This window comes from Leuciscus leuciscus (genome assembly GCF_965113295.1).
Source record: "Leuciscus leuciscus genome assembly, chromosome: 1".
Taxonomy (NCBI): Eukaryota; Metazoa; Chordata; class Actinopteri; order Cypriniformes; family Leuciscidae; genus Leuciscus; species Leuciscus leuciscus.
This window is the reverse complement of record NC_138725.1, coordinates 77,802,308-77,822,518: the sequence shown is the minus strand read 5'-3', so window position 1 is coordinate 77,822,518 and position 20,211 is coordinate 77,802,308. Positions and strand designations below refer to the sequence as shown.

Below are 20,211 nucleotides of genomic sequence, written 5' to 3'. Positions count from 1 at the left end.
CACATGAACATTGATTATCAACGTGCACGGATAAATCACTCATAATAAATACAGCAATATTCCATAAAAAAATAAGAATTAAAAAATTTTCAACAGCAGATAAAGATAAACTTTAATTTTAAAATATCTAAAAATACATTACAAACAGTATTAATACTTTCATTCATGAATCTCTTGCAAAAAAAAAAAAAAAAAGTTTTGAACTCCCAAAACAAACTCCAAACGAATTTCGTTTAGGCCTGATTTTGTTTGAAATGTCGCATCAGTTCGTTCTTCGCTTCGGCTTTAAGTATAACGGGGGATTAATGCTCATTATTTTGTGCAATTCCATTTAGTTCCACTAGAAGCATAGAGAAATCACACACTTCACCAACAGGAAAATGACAACAACGCAAAGTCTGGAATTTAACAAACCATTTAATAATAATGATGAGAATACCTGTAATAAAAACAATTCAACAACAAAAAAATGAAATAAATAAAAATGAGCAGGTACATAAATATGGCTGTAAATGTGGCACATCAGACGAGATCAGCGTGAAAGCAGCGCGAGTGAGCGAGGATGAGGACGGCTCCAGTGAGGACATGTTAATGGCCTAATATCATCCACTACCTATGTGGTGAGAGAGAGAGAGAGAGTGAGAGAGACAGAGAGAGAGAGAGAGAGAGAGAGACATGGGGATCGTGATTATGAGAAATAAAATGAAACATGTTTTTTTAACTAGTTTATCAAACATCAAATTTAAGCGCTGCAAACTCTTTTTCATGCAAGCCCTGACGTCTTGTGCAGAACACATGGCAGAAGTGGACACAAATCAAGCCTCAGTTTCACACATAAAACACAAACTCTTCATAAGCTCATTATAGTCAAGTTTCCATCCAAAGATTTTTTTGTGTGTAAAAATAAAGAAATAAATACTGATATAGTTGATGGAAATACTAAATATAGATATAATATAGTCTGTTTCTGAATATTTCTTGATTTAAATAGTCAACATAATCAATGCAAAAAATATGACATACAGTATAAATATAATAATTAATAAATTACATATACGTATATATTCATGAGACCGAAACGTTGCTAATAAAACGTTGATACTCGTTTGCAAGTATTAATAGTGTGCGGGATTTTAATGTTATTCTGCTCAAATCACTTGAACATTATTTATTTAACTATTGCATTTTTTTATTGCTATTATTATTATTTTACTAAACATGTTTTGTACCATTACTGTTAATTAGCATTATCTAAGGGAGTTTGTTCTGGGTTAGTTGGGGAGGGATTGAAAATGTGAAAAATGCAAAACAATAGCATTGGTCTTTGGAATCAAAATAAAGAAAGAACAATCTTAAATAGTGAGTTCCCGGTCGGATCTGACGTCAGAATAAACACATGAGTGATTCCCGTAACTGTCCTGGGGTCAGTGCTACACATCAGGCATTGAGGCGAATACATCAGGCATTGAGACTGTCTCTCCTTAACACTTTCAGCCTTTATTTCAACGTCACTGAGAGTTAATAAAGTGCAACACAAGAAAGTAAGTGTGGGGGAAATCTACCAAATACAGGTTTCAGAGGCAATTTCTAAATGTCTTGGACTTACGCCTGTATTTAGCCAAAATATGACCATTTTGGCCGATACCGATAACCGATAATGCTTTAGCCACCGATATGACAATTTTGGCCGATAACCGATAATGCTTTAGCCACCGATTTGAGAATTTTGGCCGGTACCGATAACCGATAATGCTTTAGCCACCGATTTGACAATTTTGGCCGGTACCGATAACCGATAATGCTTTAGCCACCGATTTGACAAATCACACAATTCTAACGTTCTCATGATAATTTAATAGCCGATATGAGAGGCTTGCGCTGCACATTCCTGTATTTTCCTTTATTGAAGTGATTCCACTCATATTTAGTGCTTTAATCTCCAGGCTGTTATAGGCCACATCTTGGCATCAGGTTGCACAGGTTCACTTTGTCTGACCTTTTAACAGCATGTAAAAACAAACTCTGATTGGACCCCAGTAACTAAACCGTACCCGAACACCACAGCAGAGTGTGTGGAAACACTGGAGCGCCTCATATTAGTGGACTGGGTCATGAGTGTGTGTGTATATCTCCAGCCTCACCTCCTGACGTGTCCAGCGTCGAGCTGCTCCTGTAACACTGACGCTCTCTTCTGCAGAAAGTTCACCTGCACACAAACACCCCTCGAGCTTAGTGGGGGAAAGTGTATTTACGGTAACTCTTTATTTTACAGTGTCATTGTTACATATTTTACATGTAGTTACTATAGCAATAACTACTAATTATGCATATTTACATACAACTAACCCTCAACCAAACCAAACCCGGTAACACTTTATTTTACAGTGTCCTTGTTACATATGTTACATGTAGTTACCGTAGTAACAACAGTAAATTATGCATAAATACATCCATAAATTATCCTACCCTAACCCTTTATTTTTATTTATTGCTGAAGTAATTATTTCACCGAAGTCCCTTTCAAGGAGAGTCTGTTCACTTGGCGGCCATCTTTGCAGCATACAAGACCAAGTCCTGTGTATCTGAATGGGGGAATCCTGACATCTCAAAAACTGCGTGCGTTTGTCACAATTAAATAACATATTTCAAATCAGCAACAAAATCTGGCCCGTAAATGTTGTTTTTTATACTATTTATGCATTTTATACGTATTTTTCAGGCTAGACGAGTCAGTGCGCATGAGCAGTCATAAGAGCGAGTCTCAGGTTTCTATGGGAACGGAGTTTCTCACGGGAGAATGACTTTGCCAATCAGTGATTGGCTCATTCACTTTAGAAGGCGGGACTTATTTCCGTTATATTGCGCGTTGCAGTTTCTCCAATTCATAAGTAATAACAGTGAACCGTCTTTCTATATCTATAGACTTAGGTTGAACTTTCTTGTCCTGCGTCCTGTTCTTCTGTGGTTCAGAATCACAGCACAGCTGAAAGGTTTGTTTGAGCAGCGCCCTCTACTGTACATGAGTGAATCTGCAGTTCCTTCAGCCTGAGGATTATTCAGTTCACTTTAGGTGTGAAGTGGCCTTTATATTTGCCAAGAATAGAAATTAAAAAACAAAATAACAAACAGGCAAGCCCAGCGCAGAGGAGATAAAGTAACGTAACACATTACTTTAGATAAAAAGTAACTATTTAACTCAATGAATTACTTTTTAGGGAGTAACGCAATACTGTGATTCATTATTTTTAAAGTAACTTTCCCCAACACTAGTCACAATTATTGTAAACTTGACGTACACTATAATCAAACCTCAAGAATTTTTGCAACCCCTTTAAAGTCTAAGTTACTTTGACCTTTTGCTAAAATGTAACAATAGTGTGTAACAAACATGTTCGCCATTACAGTAACCAAATACACTTGGGTGAATCAGTCTTTTCTTAAAGTTTGTACGAGTCTGAAAAGAATGTGCATTGTTCTGCGCCGATTTTCCAGGAAAACAAAGATACACAGAAACAGAGCAAACCTCAAAGCAAATCTAATGTTACCATCCTTGCAAAATGCTATGGTTAAGATTCCTCAACTGCCGCTGGTTTTGTTAAAATAATGCACTGCAAATGTGCAATGCTCGAAATATTCAAGGACATCGGAGGCCACGCTGGTCACCAATTACAACGCATAAACATATCAGATCACAGAGCTGTGTCTGCGAATCCAGAGGAATCTGGCCAGAGCTATTCAGAGGCGTGCGCCGGGGTCTTTGAACTGTGATCTGGAAATGTTGTTTGAGGGGCCCGGACCGAGCCTGACAAAAAAGGAGCTATTGTTTAGATTTGAAATGTTTAACAAAAATGCTCTCGCCACAGACTCGTGTAGAACAAGGCCGACTGTACCTAATAAGATCCTGGCCGGAGCCCTTGAAGCCTGTATTAATGTGGCTGGCGGGTGTAATTGCACATGAGGAGATGAACTGGACCGGAGACTTCAAAGCCTCATGGGCCAAATTAGATCCATGTCTATGGAGGAACTCGCAGCACTTGTTCCCCCCCCCTTCCCAAGAAATCAAATAAACAAGAGCCACTTGAGTTCAAAGACGTGAGGTCTGACTGCTCGGCATTATTAGCTGATGCTGCGATCGCACGTGAGACACCGAAGTGGACGGATCGCATGTGCAGGACTTCACAGTCAGAGCTAAAAACCTGTGTACAAGTTCTGCAGTAAAATGTATTCTGTACATCAACAACGTCTGGTCTATATGAATTAATTACTTTTAATATTGGCTTTGGAGGCTATAAAACCAAGCGGCAAACTTCGTGTCTGTCACTTGAATCAACACGGAAGTGACTTAAACTGCGGTTCATCGACTGGCCACGAGAGACCGGCTGCAAAAGAGAGTCAATCCCATAGACCCCCATGTTAAAATGCCCACCTTTACATCAGAAAAAACATGTTTACAGTCTGGTGCAAAAAGTAGTTTTGGTCTATAAAGCTAATTTTGCCCTTCATGACGACTGTGAGGGGGGTGAATATTTTTATAATTCATCCGTTTAGATTATATTGAGCCTTAAAGTTCTGCATAGTTAAGGGCGTGGCCACTTGAGTGACAGGTGGATTGCGACTGCTTCACTACTAGCCGTTTGTCTGTGGTCTGTTAGCGTCACGTCACCTCAGCTAATCCGCCTCGCTGCACATTTTCGGTTTATCCGGGAGTGACGCGCCGCCGAGATGGCGACGGCCGGCTCCGCCCACTTTGGGCTTCAAAAATGCTCTTCAGAAACACTACAGGTGATGTTTTCACGTTTCAAGGCAGTTTAAAACTGAAATGTTCAGTGACTGGCGAATACTAAATTTTCTCCGAAACAATTAAACGTGACTTTCTGTTGCGTTGGTTTAATGCATGTATCATGGCAGTTCGGAAATTAAATTGCGGGTGAGTGGCGCTAAAAAACGTGAGATAAAAATGCATTTGCTGAAGAAACCATGCCATTATCCGTCTTATAATGCACATCATCCTGTCTATACATCAGTGATCCAGGTGTGTTTATGAATCGGTTGAGATCGAGTCCATGTATATGAAACTATGCAATGTCCAGATGTGTCTGTGCTGGTGGTTTTTCCACGGAAGCTTGTTTCCACCACAGAATAAAAAATAAAAAAGGTAACTGCAACTTTTTTCTCACAATTGTGAGATATAAAGTCAGAATTGCGTGTTATAAAATCAGATTTGTGAAATATAAACATGCAATTCTGAGAAAAAAAGTCAGACTCTGACTTTATAACTGACTGTGAGTTTATATCTCGCAATTCTGACTTTATAACACGAAATTGTGAGTTTATATCACACAAATCTGAGAAATAAAGTCAAAATTGCACGATGTAAACTCGCAATTGTGAGATAAAAAGTCGCAATTATCTTATTCCGTGGTGGAAACAAGCTTCCCTATTTTTCTGACCTGCCATACGAAATAAATGTAAACCCTCAACATACATTTGTGTATGTGTGTCCAGTGGGAGCTGTTGCGGTGTGTGTATTAGTTTGATCACCTGTGACTTCAGCGAGGTGATGGTGTCGTTCAGCTCCTGCTGTAGCTCCGCCGGCATCAGGCCTTTAATCTTCACCTCACACTCCTGATGGACATGTGTGATCTACACCAGGAGAGATGGGAAGAGTTTAAAACATGCCCTGTAATAATGGCTCCATCAGGCTGTCAAACACTGTGGTAAGTCCTCAATGAACCATAGCTGTGGCAAGAGTACCGCAAACTAAGACCGCCTGTCTACCAAGTACAAACTACACACATGTATGTTGTATGAACGTACTCAAGTAGAGATACTTTTTGTCAACAAACTGAGGAATTAACAAATCATGGTTAGTGCTACAATTGTAGAGGTAAGCAGGGCTAGATGTAACAAACTTGTTTTAAACACTTCCACACATGCCAACATGACAAAACTTAGTGTATTTACTAGTTGCCAGATCAACACTATATAGAGAAAACATTGTGCCAAAATTCAGAAATCTTTGAAAGATATCACTGAACATTTACATAACCATAGCAAAAGTAAATGTCTTACTTTCATCTCTGTTAAAATTAGACAAATCTGATATTATTTTAATCTCCAATCTGTTATTTAACAGTTGAGATAGATCTTTAACGCGGATCTAACCAGCAGAAACACTCGCCGGGTGTAAACCCCAGTTGTGCAGGCGGGGCATGTTGTCACACTGCGTTACAATGAGCCTCTATTAGAACTATTGATATTCTATTCTATACTTTCATGAATTCTATTGAAAAAAAGGTGAATAAAGACAGAGGGCCCTATTTTAACGATCTGAAACGCAAGTATCAAACGCGAATCGCAAGTAACTTAGTGGGCGTGTCTTGGGCACTGTTGCTATTTTCCCGGCGGGATAATTGACTCTTGCGCCCGACACAAATCTAAAATGGGTTGGTCTGAAGTAGCTTCATTACTCATAGGTGTGGTTTGGGCGTAACGTGAAATAAACCAATCAGAGCGTCATCTCACATTCCCTTTAAGAGCAGGCGCGCTTGTTCTATAGCGGATTCCTATTATAACGGCGATTCCTATTCCTAATATATTTTCCTATTATAATTCCTATTATTCCTATTGGAATAGGAATGATACATGCGTCAGTGTACAAAGTCAATTGCGCTGGGTGCAAGATAGGGCCCTGAGAGTCAATGTTCAGAAATGATTAATTATTATTATGTTTTGAACTATGTTGTATAGCTGTGTTTTGCGGTTGTGTTTGTTGTCAAACTAAATTTTTCTTTGTTTTAATTATTAAAAAATGCCATTATTTTATATAAAAAGTATTGAGAACATATTTTAGTTTGTCGAGCATATTTTTTTTATTAGATCAGATAAATTGTACAATGTACTCCACCAGTGGGGCATGTTGTCACAATTCACTCCCATTCTTATGGATTAAATCAAGAAAAAAGAACAACAAAACCACATAACTTTACTAGACGTGTGAAATTAATGATCGGAAAAAAAATTATTCTCTGAACCAAACCAAACTGATATACTGTATAAGTCTTTTGGTGCGGTTCACACGATTACACAAATGACTGCATATGTGATAGCCAATCAGAAGAGCACGTGGGCAGAGGCTGGTTAGGACAAAACGTTTTGTACTGTACTATTGGGCTAATCTATGCTGGTTTTTAGACGTGTTTAGTTTAGTGATTGTGAGAATGTAAGACGGTTTCTAGTCTTGGTCTTAAGTGGTCTGGGTTTAGGTCTTAACGGATCTGGGTCTTGACTCCAACTTTGGCTCGTCTGGCTTTGATCTCTGATGGTCTTAAACGGGCTCTGTCCACCATATTAAGTTAAAAACGTCTTAATATTTGCCTTGTTTGAGGGGAACAGAGGCGCAACAAGAAAGATGATTGCCTTTCCTAAAATAATTTTCCTGTTGTGGATTTAACTGATTGTTCTGGCTTTCTATAATTAATCTTTCAGGGTACAATGAAAGGATTGGAAGCCACTTCAAAGAGGAAGAGTGTACATTATCTGAACACAGCTTCTCTGTTCTTTTTTTGTAGACCAGGCCTTTGCCATTTACCCAATCATCCCCATTTGCTGCCCTCCTCTTCATTTGACATGACGTGCCAATCAATTAGCTTATTTCTTATTACTTATGTCTGTGTGAATTCAACCCACAAGAATTACAGCACTGGATATTGAGACAACTCCGAGTGTCTCTTAGCTGACTAGACTATTATTTTTTCGATTAATCGTTTTTTTTTTTTGTGGTCGATTCGATATCGATTCTCAAAAGTCACGAATCGATCTTTTTTCCGTATTTGAATTTACGCAAACATTGAACATAAAATCTGATTGACGTTAATCTTACACGCAATTTTGACTTTATAACACACAATTGCAACTAAATATCACACAATTTTGACTTTATAACACACAATTGCAACTATATATCTCGCAATTCTGACTTTATAACACACAATTGCAACTATATATCACGCAATTCTGACTTTATAACACAATTGCAACTACATATCTCGCAATTTTGACTATCACGCAATTGCAACTATATATCACACAATTCTGACTTTATAACACAACTGCAACTATATATCTCGCAATTTTGACTCTATCACGCAATTGCAACTATATATCACGCAATTCTGACTTTATAACACAATTGCAACTTTATATCACGTAATTTTGACTTTATAACATGCAATTGCAACTTTACATCACGCAATTCTGACTTTATATCACACAATTGCAACTATATATCACATAATTCTGACTTTATATCACACAATTGCAACTATGTATCACGCAATTTTGACTTTATATCACTCAATTGCAACTATATCTCACAATTCTGACTTTATAACACACAATTGCAACTATGTATCACGCAATTTTGACTTTATATCACTCAATTGCAACTATATATCTCACAATTTTAACTTTATAACTCGCAATTGCATCTTATGTCACACAATTCTGAGTCACAATTACCTTTTTTATTTTGTATTCTGTGGAGGAAACAAGCTTCCAAGATTAGTTGGAAAAATGGAAATTATGTCATCATATCATTCCAAACCTATATGTGACCCTGGATCACAAATCCAGTCACGAGTCGCACGGGTATATTTGTGGCAATAGCCAACAATACATTGTATGGGTTAAAATTATCGATTTTTCTTTTATGCCACAAATCATGAGGATATAAGTAAAGATCATGTTCCATGAAGATATTTTGTAAATTTCCTACCGTAAATATATAAAACATGTATTTGTGTGAGTGAATGCAGCACAATCGCCAACATAAATGCACAACTTTAAAGGAGATTTTCTCAATGTTTAGATTTTTTTGCACCCTCAGATTCCAGATTTTCAAATAGTCATATCTCGACCAAATATTGTCCTATCCTAACAAACCACACATCAATGGAAATCAAATTTATTCAGCTTCCAGATTATGTATACATCTCAATTTCATAAAATTTACACACTTTCAGAATTCTGAAGAAATGTTTTTGCTAATACAATGAAAGTCAGTGGTGTTCAAAATCATCGTATGGATTGTACGCATTTCACCCGCCATATTATTTCTGAGTACACTATTCCTTCACACATTCTCGACCGTGGCATGAAGTACACAGACACTCGGTATATTCCTGGGACGTAATCACTCCGAATTTAAACAGGTTTTCTTTCTCAATAAATTCTGACAGGCCCGTACAATCACAGCTGAAACACTGGGTCACGTTGAGGAGAAGGATTTGTGCTTTATTTCTGATCTTCTTCCAGCAACTAATGAACCGCATATAAAAGCTTCCAGATTTCACAACTGAACAATATGATTAATGAACCATTTCCTTCATTTCCAAAGTGTTCTTTGTTGTTTCATAAACCAATCTTTATTTTGAAGACTGAGCGGCAGTCTCTTTTCCACACCATTCTCACTTAAAACGACACTATTTCATCTATATATAGTCTTTATATTGTGCGTGCGCGATGCAGGATGGGTTTTTGACAGCTGCCAGCTGAAAGCAGCAAGACCTCGGCACTTTCAACGTTCAAATAAACTTTGTCATGTCGTCAGGAGCTTGATGTATGCTAATGAAGGGGTGGAGGGGAGGGGAAAGAGTGCACAAGCATTCAAAAGAAAAAAGAAAAACAGCAAAGTGACAGATTCACAAGGGTACATCAAAAACCTGCACTGCTCAAAAAACACTTTTGCATCTCAAAACTGGCGTTTCTGGAGTCAAGAGTGCGAGAACGAAGCTCTCTGAATAGCTCGCAACAACTGAAAAAGGAGTGTTTTCAAGAGGCAGAGCAGAAATTAGAGGTTGGAAGAGACTCTTTATGAAGTTATGAGGCAGAAGTATGATTTATGAAGTGCCTCTCTAGTGGAGTAGCACCGGTGCCGTAATGGGAAGCTAATGGATAATGACGGCACTTACGCTACGGTGCGCTCGCTCTTGAGTGGAGCAGATCTGAGGTTCAGGCATAGTGGACATGTAAAGCCAAATCTAATGTCCCTCTCACTGGAAAAATAATAATATTCAGTATGTATGTAGTACATTATTTGAATTTGTTTATACAATACAGTATTAAAGTCAACCAGAAAAAGCATTTGCAACTCATTTTATTGGTGCAATCTGACATTTTTCGTTTGTTCGAAGTTCGTTTGGACAACGATAGCTTCATTTATACAGCGCTTTTACCAATATAGCTCGTATTCAAAGCGGCTTTACAGAGATAATAGGAAATTACATGACATATTATACCCAAAAACTCTTCATACAGTGACTACCAGTAACATTTATACAAATTTGGGACCAAAAATGATTCAGACACTTTGAGCTGATCATGTTTTGCTGAAGTGTTTTTTCTTTAATTGCTAATTCGACCTTTTTACACACAGACTGAACAAAATGAAGCATTGCTTGGTGATTGGTTGAGCTAAACTGGTATTATCTAATTGTGTAGTTAAATTTAACAGCTGACAGATATTCAACATAATTCATGTGTGAGACAGTCTAACAGAAGGATGGACACAACCAGTCAAATATCCACTGATTCTGAGTCATATTTTAGTACCATTTTCTAAACTATAGCGAATAAACTGTGATAATGTCAGAAATGTTGAAGGTGTCTGAATAAATTTTGGTTTGACTAAGTTTGAAACATCAGTGAACTTACTTAAGCTGGACTGTGACGCTATTTTCTTCTGGAAACAAACTTTGTTGCATTATTATCTCTGTAAAGCTGCTTTGAAACACTCTGTATTGTAAAAAGCGCTGTATGAATAAAGGTGACTTGAGAAGTGAGATCCGCTAGATTAGCACTCAGTCGTCAGCACACGTCGCATGCAGCGAGTCGCTCCTGTTTAACTAACATGTCAAATCCGTCCTGATATGAAAATAACACCTCAGGAGGAAAGCTCTCGGAGGACTCCGCAACTTAACTGTTCGGGAGGCTTTGTGTGTGTAACGGCCTCATCCAGCGAGACTGCGCAGAAACACACGCGCTTCATGCCAAGCAGGCGTGGAGGAGCCCGGAGCCACCGATGAGGAACATCTGTTTGAAGTCTGGGCAAAAAGAGGGCTGTTTTTGCATGCCGAGGATTGCATTACAAAGACATGTCTTGGAAGATAAACTGGGGCAATATCAGTGCACTGAAGAGAGAGAGAGAGAGAGAGCAGGCCTTTATTTCCACCTCTCTCTCTCTCTCTCTCTCTCTCTCTCTCTCACGAACACAGCGTTCGAGATGTGAGGGTTTATGAGGTGGGAGTAGATGTTCTTTACAGGCGCTCTTAAGTCTGGAGGTCTGGGGTGGGCGAACACATTCCTTGTTGAAGTCAAAATTAAATCAAAATTGACCTTAGACACAGCTCACCCCAAAATGGAAATATGTCACCATTATGTCAAAGCTGCTGAGAAGTTTTCAAGAATGTTCATGCTGCACTTTTCCATGCAAAAACACTGCATAGTGTCAAGCTTCTGTGCTTTATTTTGGCCTTTATAGGGGTATTATGAACATTACAGAAGTAAAATGGCTTGCAAATGCTATTTCTGTACTTTATGCTATCTTGGATATATAAGTATAGCCAACTTAATACACATAAGTTGGGGAGAAGTTTGCAAGAATGTTCATTCTGCACTTTTCAATGCAACGACACTGGATAGTGGCCATGTCTGTAAAGCTTTTGTGCTTTATTTTGCCATTTATAGGGTTAGTATGAACTAGTATGAACATTACGGCTTGCAAATGCTATTTTTATTCTGTATATTATCTTGGATTTATTAGTAGAACCAACTTTATCCGCATAAAACAACCTGTACAACCCAACAAGTTAAGCTAACTCATTTCATTTGAGGACACCGATTACCTCAATTCAATTAAGTTTATAAAAAACAATAGTTATGAGTACTCTGAACTTATTTTAATCGAGTCCACAAAAACTAGGATATTTCTTAATGCACAACTAAACTTTACACTGCATTCAAATAATTGATATAACTCACAATATCACACACAAAGTCAAATCCTATAGGTTAAGCTAACTCATTACATTTGAGGACACAGATTACCTTAATTAATTTAATTTCAGAAACTATAATAAGATATACATTGCAGTCAAGAAGTTAAGTGACTAATTAAGTTATGATTAAGTAATTAGTGACGAACACAGGGGTATTATGAACATTACAGAAGTAAAATGGCTCGCAAATGCTATTTCTGTTCTTTATACAATCTTGGATATAAGTATAGCCAACTTTATACTCACATACATACAGTATATACTCACATAGTGCGATATATATATTATATAGCATATCTCAACTGCTTGATTGCTTGCCCTAGTGAAAAAAAGTCCTAGTGAAACAAACCTGTACCAAAATGTATTTAAAATACATTTATTTCATACTAAGTATACTACAAATCCATTAACAAACAGTGTTTACTGACATATCGCTTGAGAATTAAACTTTATTTGGAGTTCTTCTTTATTGCACAATGCACTAATATTAAGCCTAAAATGTGTTTTAATATCACTATTAATAAGGATAGTATGATCTCTGTATAATATCAGTCATTAAATGCAAGATATTTAAATTGTATCTTGCAATAGTTCCACTTTAGCACAAGCAAATATACAAGTATATCTTTATTATATAATATTTCTGGATAACTAAAGTTCATTAAAAACAAAATTAGTTCTTCCAATTTAGCAGACTTTAAGTATATCAGTTTAGTAAACCAAAAGTGCAATCGCAGGGAATTTATATTAAGTACAACAACATGTAAATGTAGTTGTGGTATACTTAACATAACATAAATGTATTTCAAATACATTTTAGTATATTTATTTTTTTACTAGAGTAAACTTATTATCACTCTAATCTGCTAAATGTGATCATAAGGCATGAATATATCATAATTAGTGCTGGGCAATGATTAATCAATCCACAATAAAAGTGTGTGTTTACATAATACAGTATATGTGTGTGTGTACAGTGTATAATTATTTTGTATATATAAATACGCACACATGCATGTATATATGTAAGAAAAATGTGTTAATTATATATAAAATATTTATATTTATATATAATATAAATGATATATAAATATATATACATGCAAATATTTCTTAAATATATACATGTGTTTGTGTGTGTATATATATATTTACAAAATAATTATACACACAGTACACACACATATATTACGTAAACACAAACTTTTATTGTGGATGTGATTAATTGTGATTAATCATTGCCCAGCACTAATTAAGATATTATAAACATTAACATCATGATTCCCGTGGGACATAATGTAAGTGGGACTTGACTATATCTATTGAGATATGATTATTAGGCTATAATATTAAAGCAGTGGAGAAACGTTAATATGCTTTGAAAGACATTGCTTTAGTTTGTACAAGTTGTGGAGATGCATTTTAAATGCTGAACTATTTTGCAACTTATATTTGACATTCTTTAAATTTGACAATATCTTGCCATATTCTTACATTCATATAAGAATATGTTCCTTTCTTAACATATTGATTAAGAAAATCCCAGATATCTTCGACAAACAGCAAGCTGTGTCCCTAACTGTAAGGCGTCTGCTGATATGTTTGTCCCGACACAATCTGCCCGCTAATCTACTGGACAAAAGGCATCTTTGGGGCTTTTCCACAGAATCTGATGCCAACTCAGTGCAGCTGTTCCTTAGTAGTTTAACACACACTTCAGCCCAGGGCTCATCCCAACAACTGTCTGAGGAGAGCAGTGAAGGTCACCAGAGGTTTTCAGGACAGAAGGGCGTTTACACACACACACACACACACACACACACACACACACACACACACACACACACACACACACACACACACACACACGCACACACACACACACACACACACACACACACACACACACACACACACACACACACACACACACACACACACACACACACACACACACACACACACACACACACACACACACACACACACACACACACACACACACACACACACACACACACACAGACACAGACACAGACACACACACACACCAAGGGTTCAGAGACCCTCCTGGAGCTAATAATCAGATAATTATCTATCTCTCTCTCTCTCTGTCTTTTCCCTAACTCAAGGTCAAAGTGGCCTGTTATTATTGAGAAATCCCTCTGAAACGAGGACAGCATTCCTGGCCCAGGGCTCTAGCTCTTGAAGCCGGATCTCAGGGAATGTGTAAAATGTGCATATCAGTGACTCTGTGAGGAGACGTGGCTTTTTCCTGGCCCTTCAGGGGCCGTCGAACACACTTTGGGGGTCCGGGTAACTTTACCTGCTCCTGGTATTCCAGCTCTCGGCTCATCAGCTTCTTCTCGACGGCGTGCAGCTGTTTCTGGAGAGTCTCCACACGATCCTGAAGAACCTGAGTGGAGAAATGGAGAATCAAGAGTTAGATAAAGTCGAGTTCAGATTAAAGGAAAGAAGCATCACTAGCCCCGTTTACATGCACACTTTTTTGCTATTCTGATTAAGATCGTTCTGATTGACGGATTCCGGTTGACTGTTTACATGGGATGTTATCTAAACCGATCTGGTGTTTACATGTGCTGACGCTTTCAATCGAAATCATTTTGTGACATGCGCACACTTGTCTGCCGGATCTGGAAGCTCATCATTTTCCACGTTTTCAATCCTGTCAAGATGGTGCATCACTTAATCGTTGCGTTAGTTGTAGGCATTAGCCGCGTTTCCACTGTCGGGCCAGTGCAAGCCAGGGCTTTAAACGGCCGTGCCAGGCTAATAGCCTCGGGCCAGTAGCACCGTGCCCAAAATCTGCTGCGTTTCCACTGTGCCTCTCTGGAACAACGTCACACAAACCCATCATTTCACCAACAAAATGGAAGTTTTATCAGAAAACTAATCGGAAAGAAATCACTGGAAACAGCGTGATCGCAAAACAAGAGCAACCGTTTGCTGGCATTTCTTTTGTTTAATTGAATATTTAAAACCCAAGCATCGATGTTTTACCACAGGTTTACAATAAAAAGCGACACATTGATCATAATGAATTAATTTGTGTCAAAATTGCAAATTAGTCACACAGAAATAAAGTGGTTTACCGTTTATGACGTTTGTGAACGTCTATTTCACAAAAGAAAGAGGACACGCAACTTATTCAGTCGCGTCTGTTTCTGTTTATTTGGTAGCCTAGTTACAGCACATATTTACATCACATTTAGAAAGAATGATCATTTCTACAAATATGCCACCAAAAATATTACCTGAGGAGCTTTAGCACTCTCTCCCAGAAGGATACAGTTATATTTTCAGTCAGAGATAAAGAGGATAGTCCGGTATAAAGAGACGAGACGTAGGCTACTGACAGATAAAATAAATCAGTAGCTATTATGATAACCTATATGATTTGTCTAATTTCTTGATTTGTCTGATTTCGCTGATTTCTAAGCGTTCATATTTACCATGTTTACTATGGTAATGGTTAGCGTGCATAGTTTTTTGCATCTGGTCACAAACAGAAGGCATTATGAATTATCTGGCGCAAAACCAGGCATGCGCAGAAAGACGTTCACTCAAAGTAATCGGATCAGATCGTTTACATGGCGTAATCTTTAATTTGATCGGTTCATGAAAAGGTTTATTCCACCCCCTTCAATCCGACTGAAATTTCAATCGGTTTGAGCATTTTTATTCCGATTGAGGTGTTGACATGGAGCATTTTCATTCTGATTGGACTTTTAAAATGGTTATAATCGGAATACAATGCTACATGTAAACGGGGCTACTGTCAATAAAGCCGAGGATTTGGGGTGTAACGATTCCCTCATGTCATGATTCGATACATATCACGATACTGAACCCATGATACCATATTATTGCGATGCTCTTTGGTAAAAGGTTAACAAAAAGTGTTCTGTTGATTAAAATGCTAAATTTGGTGTTACATTGTGGGCTCTATTTTAACGATCTGAAACGCAAGTATCAAGCGCGAAACGCAAGTAACTTTGTGGGCGGGTCTTGGGCGCTGTTGCTATTATACCGGCAGGATAAATGACTCTTGCGCCCGGCGCAAATCTAAAATGTGTTGGTCTGAAGTAGCTTCATTACTCATAGGTGTGGTTCGGGCGTAACGTGAAATAAACCAATCAGAGCGTCATCTCACATTCCCTTTAAGAGCAGGCGCGCTTGGTCCATGGATTGCTATTGTAACGGCGGATTTGCCAGACGCACGCCACGAGCGGTTCACAGCCGAGGAGACCGACGTTCTCATCAGGGCCGTAAAACACAGAGAAGTGACATTGTATGGGGATGGAGAAACACACCCAAATTAGCTTCGCTTAAACAGGTGTATAATAATTTAGGTAAATGTGTAAGCTAGATTTATGCCTATTTTTTCACATCTTCATGGACACAACAATGATTTCCCTCGTGTGGTAATATTTTTCCTTGAAATAATGTATGGATTTCTAAAAATTAAAACTGCTGTGTCTGTGTGTAGATGAGAGAAGCAAAGTGCATGTGCGTTGTGCACACGCTACATTATGGCCAAGCATGCGCCCTTAAAATAGTATCTGAACGTGCCACTGACTTTAGACTAGGTTTCTCCTGGTCAGTGGTGGAATTGTTTTCTGAAACTGCAAAATAGCATCAGGGAACGTTTGCGCCGGAACACGCCTCCTCTTTGCGCTGAACCGCCCCCGGGAGCGCAAGTTCATTCCCTAATTTACCGACGTGCGTCTGTGGAAGGAAAAGTCCGCTGTGCGTCGGGTGCAAAATAGGAATGACACATGCGTCGCTGTACAAAGTCAATTGCGCTGGGTGCAAGATAGGGCCCATGAACACCCACATTTGCATAGAAACACCTATTTAGCATCCTGAAACCTGTCCTGATGAAGGACAAAACATGGATTTTAGCCGGAGGTCTTAAAGGGACAGAAACAGCTTGTTTAATTGTAAAAGGCAGGATGGAAAATGGTTGCAGAAGCTCCAGAAGCACAAGGCCTCACTTTTTGTAATGCAATATAAATTGACCGATTGACTGCTAATCGACCCAGGGTAAAAAATTTATGCTATGCCAAGCAAAAAATTGTAATAAAATGTGAGTCGCTTTTTTAAGGAATTGCAACATAATACAGTGTTTAAATCCCACTGTAAGAGAGAAGAAACCTTCAGCCTGTGCTGATGTAATCAAAGAGAAACAACAGCTGTGTGCCTCGGTGTCGATCATTCAACCAACAAAACATTGAAACATTATGTTTTACAAAAACCTTTCCAGTGGACAAAAAACTCTACATCACTCTTAAAGGATTAGTTCATAAAAACTCAAAGTTCATTTGTGATTTGCTCGAGCATTTGTGGTTAAAAAGTATATAAATGTTTATTTTATTTGATAAAATGGCGGATGTTTTGTCTAGATAAGACTCTTATTCCTCGGCTGGGATCGTGTCGAGACTTTGAAGCTGCACTGAAACTCACATTTGCTGAGTTTTAACCCATTGGACCCCATTGAAGTCACTATATGGAGAAAAATCCTGGAACGTTTTCCTCAAAAACCTTAATTTCTTTCTGACTGAAGAAAGAAAGACATGAACATCTTGGATGACGTGGGGAGGGTAAATTATCAGGACATTTTAATTCTGAAGTGAACTACTCCTTTAAAATGTACGTCATTTGCAGCAAATGATGTAATGAAATCTCAAATGAAATACGGCATCTACCGAAGGTCCATCAGCAGGTTAATTCTGGACCCTGGACAGGCCAAAGGAAAAATGTAGGAAGCTTGTGTAAAGGACGAGTAAGTCATGACCTTCCACATGTAATGAAACACAACCAGCCAGTAACCCAAACACCAGCAGACCCCAGAACTGCTACAGGCTTTGTGTGGTGATGTTTCCTGGAAGAGTTGCTGACAGTTACGAGCCGAGTCTTTCATGTGGTTCCTAGCAGATTTACCAAACGCCGGGGTGGGGTGAGGGGCTGAAAATATCTCTGTCTTTGTCATAAAAGGATCCTGTCATCTGCGGCTCTCATTAATAAACAGCCTGAATGAGCCATTGTGGGCGATCCCTTTGTCCCGAAGTTCTCCTGAAGAGCTCACTGGGTCCGTCCAGACGGGATAGAGGTCAAGCTGAGCATGGAGGTGAGGGAGGCCAGTAAATACAAGCTCTTAAAGTGGGTTTGTGGCCCGATGCTCAACAGGGCTCCGTTTCATTTGATCTCACGGCACTCAATGGGCCACTTCACCACCAACCCTAAAGGCCCTATCCAACGCCCGGCGCGACGCAAGTGTGTTTGGCTAGTTTCAGCCCGACGCAGTTTTCATTTTCATGTCCTGCGCCACATTGTTTAAATACGAAACGCATTTGTGTTGGCGCCAGGGTTTGATATATATATATTATAAAATTTGGATTTAATACATTCATTTCTTATTCAAACAAAATCTTGTCATCCAGCATCTCCTCTCTTCCTCTTTCATCCTTTTCACCATAAATCTGTTTTAGGTGGACGGATCAATACAGTACAGAGAACACCAAACACATGTTGGATTTTGGTAAATAACAATGTCTTTTCTGTTCACCAAATCTTCACTATTGCTTCAATGCAAATGAACAAGCGCGCCGTTATTTGTTGTGTAGTGACATGTGTGTTCAAGTAAGCCAGATATGAGCAGATTCTGCGCAATACGCTGTATGTAATAATATCATGAGGACTCACGAGTATTTGCGCTAAATCTGCGCAGATTTGATTACACGAACTTCCCCAGTAAAAGTGAGTAAACATAATAAGTAACACGACAATTGTTACCCAACACAGTTGATTTTTACCTGCATTTGTCGTGTTGGTGGATGTTAGTTTCAAACCCTGGTTGGCGCGTTGCTATTTTGAGGCAAATGAAATAGGCCATTGACCCACTGAAACCTGGTGTAAAGTCAATGGCGAAGTATTTTTTTGTTAGCGTGTTAGTAATATGAGCCAATAGGCGGGTCCACAATGCGCTACACTTTGTCCCGTAGATGGTCTGCTTTAACCTCACACACACACACACACACACACACACAGCTTTAACCTCGCGCACGAGCTCTGTTTCCACGCTAGAGAAGCGTTCAGTTTTTCCGCTTGGGAGATGAGACTCTGATTGGTTTATTGCACGTTACGCCCAAAACACACCCATTACTCATTAAGAGAATAGAGACAAAACACACCCATTACTCATTAAGAGAATAGTGACGACCCTTTTAAATCATGCACCGGGAGCGGCGACCATTTTTCTCGTCGTTAAACTAGCAAAAGTGGATTCAGACACGCCATAACAGTACTTGAGCCGTGCGCTTTAGACGACGATCCTTAAAATATGTCTCTAAAGGCCCGTTAACACAAAGAACGATAACTATAACAATAACTGTATTAGCGTCCACACCAACGACCGGTAACGGTCTTTTCATTCTAAGCACGTTTTAAATTAGAGTGGATTCTGATTGGCTGTCAGTATTTTTATCGTTTGACAGCTGGAAAAAAAATCGTTCTGAAAGTGATCCCAACGATATGGTTCCTCATATCTTTATAGTTGTGATGTGAACTCTGCTATTCTTTACTATGGAGAACGATTTTTAGAACCATATCTTTATCGTTATCGTCCTTGGTGTGAACTGGCCTTAAGTCTCCAGGTTCTCCCGATCCGCACTTGATCTGGGATACACCTTGTGTTTTCCCATCGAAACCTTCCAAAGGGGCCAAGGGAAGCATCGCAGCCTCACAGCTGTTGTTCCTCTCTGCGTGAACGTGTGATTTTCTATGGTGAATCTCTCCAAACGGGGTCCAGATGGCCAGAGCGATACGCTCTTTATCAGCCGGCCAGAGCGGGATCAATCTAAACAACCGGCAAACGTGGAACATTTGATTTCCCGGGGGCAAGAGACAGGCATGGCACTGGCCTTTATTCTCTCACTTTCTTGTCTTGGTTTTCTTCAACAGCTGTTTATCCCCATAGATTACCAAAACACACACACACACACACATACACACAAGCTAATACGCCGTTCACACACGTACGGACCTGCATAGATGCTCACTCGCACTCAAAGTGAGACCTGAGTCATTTTTCTTGGGTGGTCCACCTCGAACGATAAGGCAAGTATGTTTCCCT

General features: G+C 38.9%; 1 protein-coding gene across 4 annotated transcripts in view; it reads right to left on the bottom strand.

Moving 5' to 3' along the window:
- Window positions 1-399: 399 nt before the first annotated feature.
- The window catches only part of cep112 (centrosomal protein 112), a gene marked incomplete at its 3' end in the record, with an annotated part of 200,048 nt that continues 180,236 nt past the window's right edge, over window positions 400-20,211 (bottom strand). For 3 of the 4 annotated variants that reach the window (XM_082185304.1, XM_082185306.1, XM_082185307.1), the window contains 4 exons: window positions 14,383-14,472; window positions 5,542-5,643; window positions 2,142-2,206; window positions 400-613 (listed from right to left, as the gene is read on the bottom strand). In XM_082185304.1, coding sequence (XP_082041430.1) covers window positions 610-613; window positions 2,142-2,206; window positions 5,542-5,643; window positions 14,383-14,472 — 261 coding nt within the window. Of the gene's footprint in view, window positions 614-2,137; window positions 2,207-5,541; window positions 5,644-14,382; window positions 14,473-20,211 lie in introns of those variants that run through there. The other variant, XM_082185305.1, reaches the window with a different exon arrangement.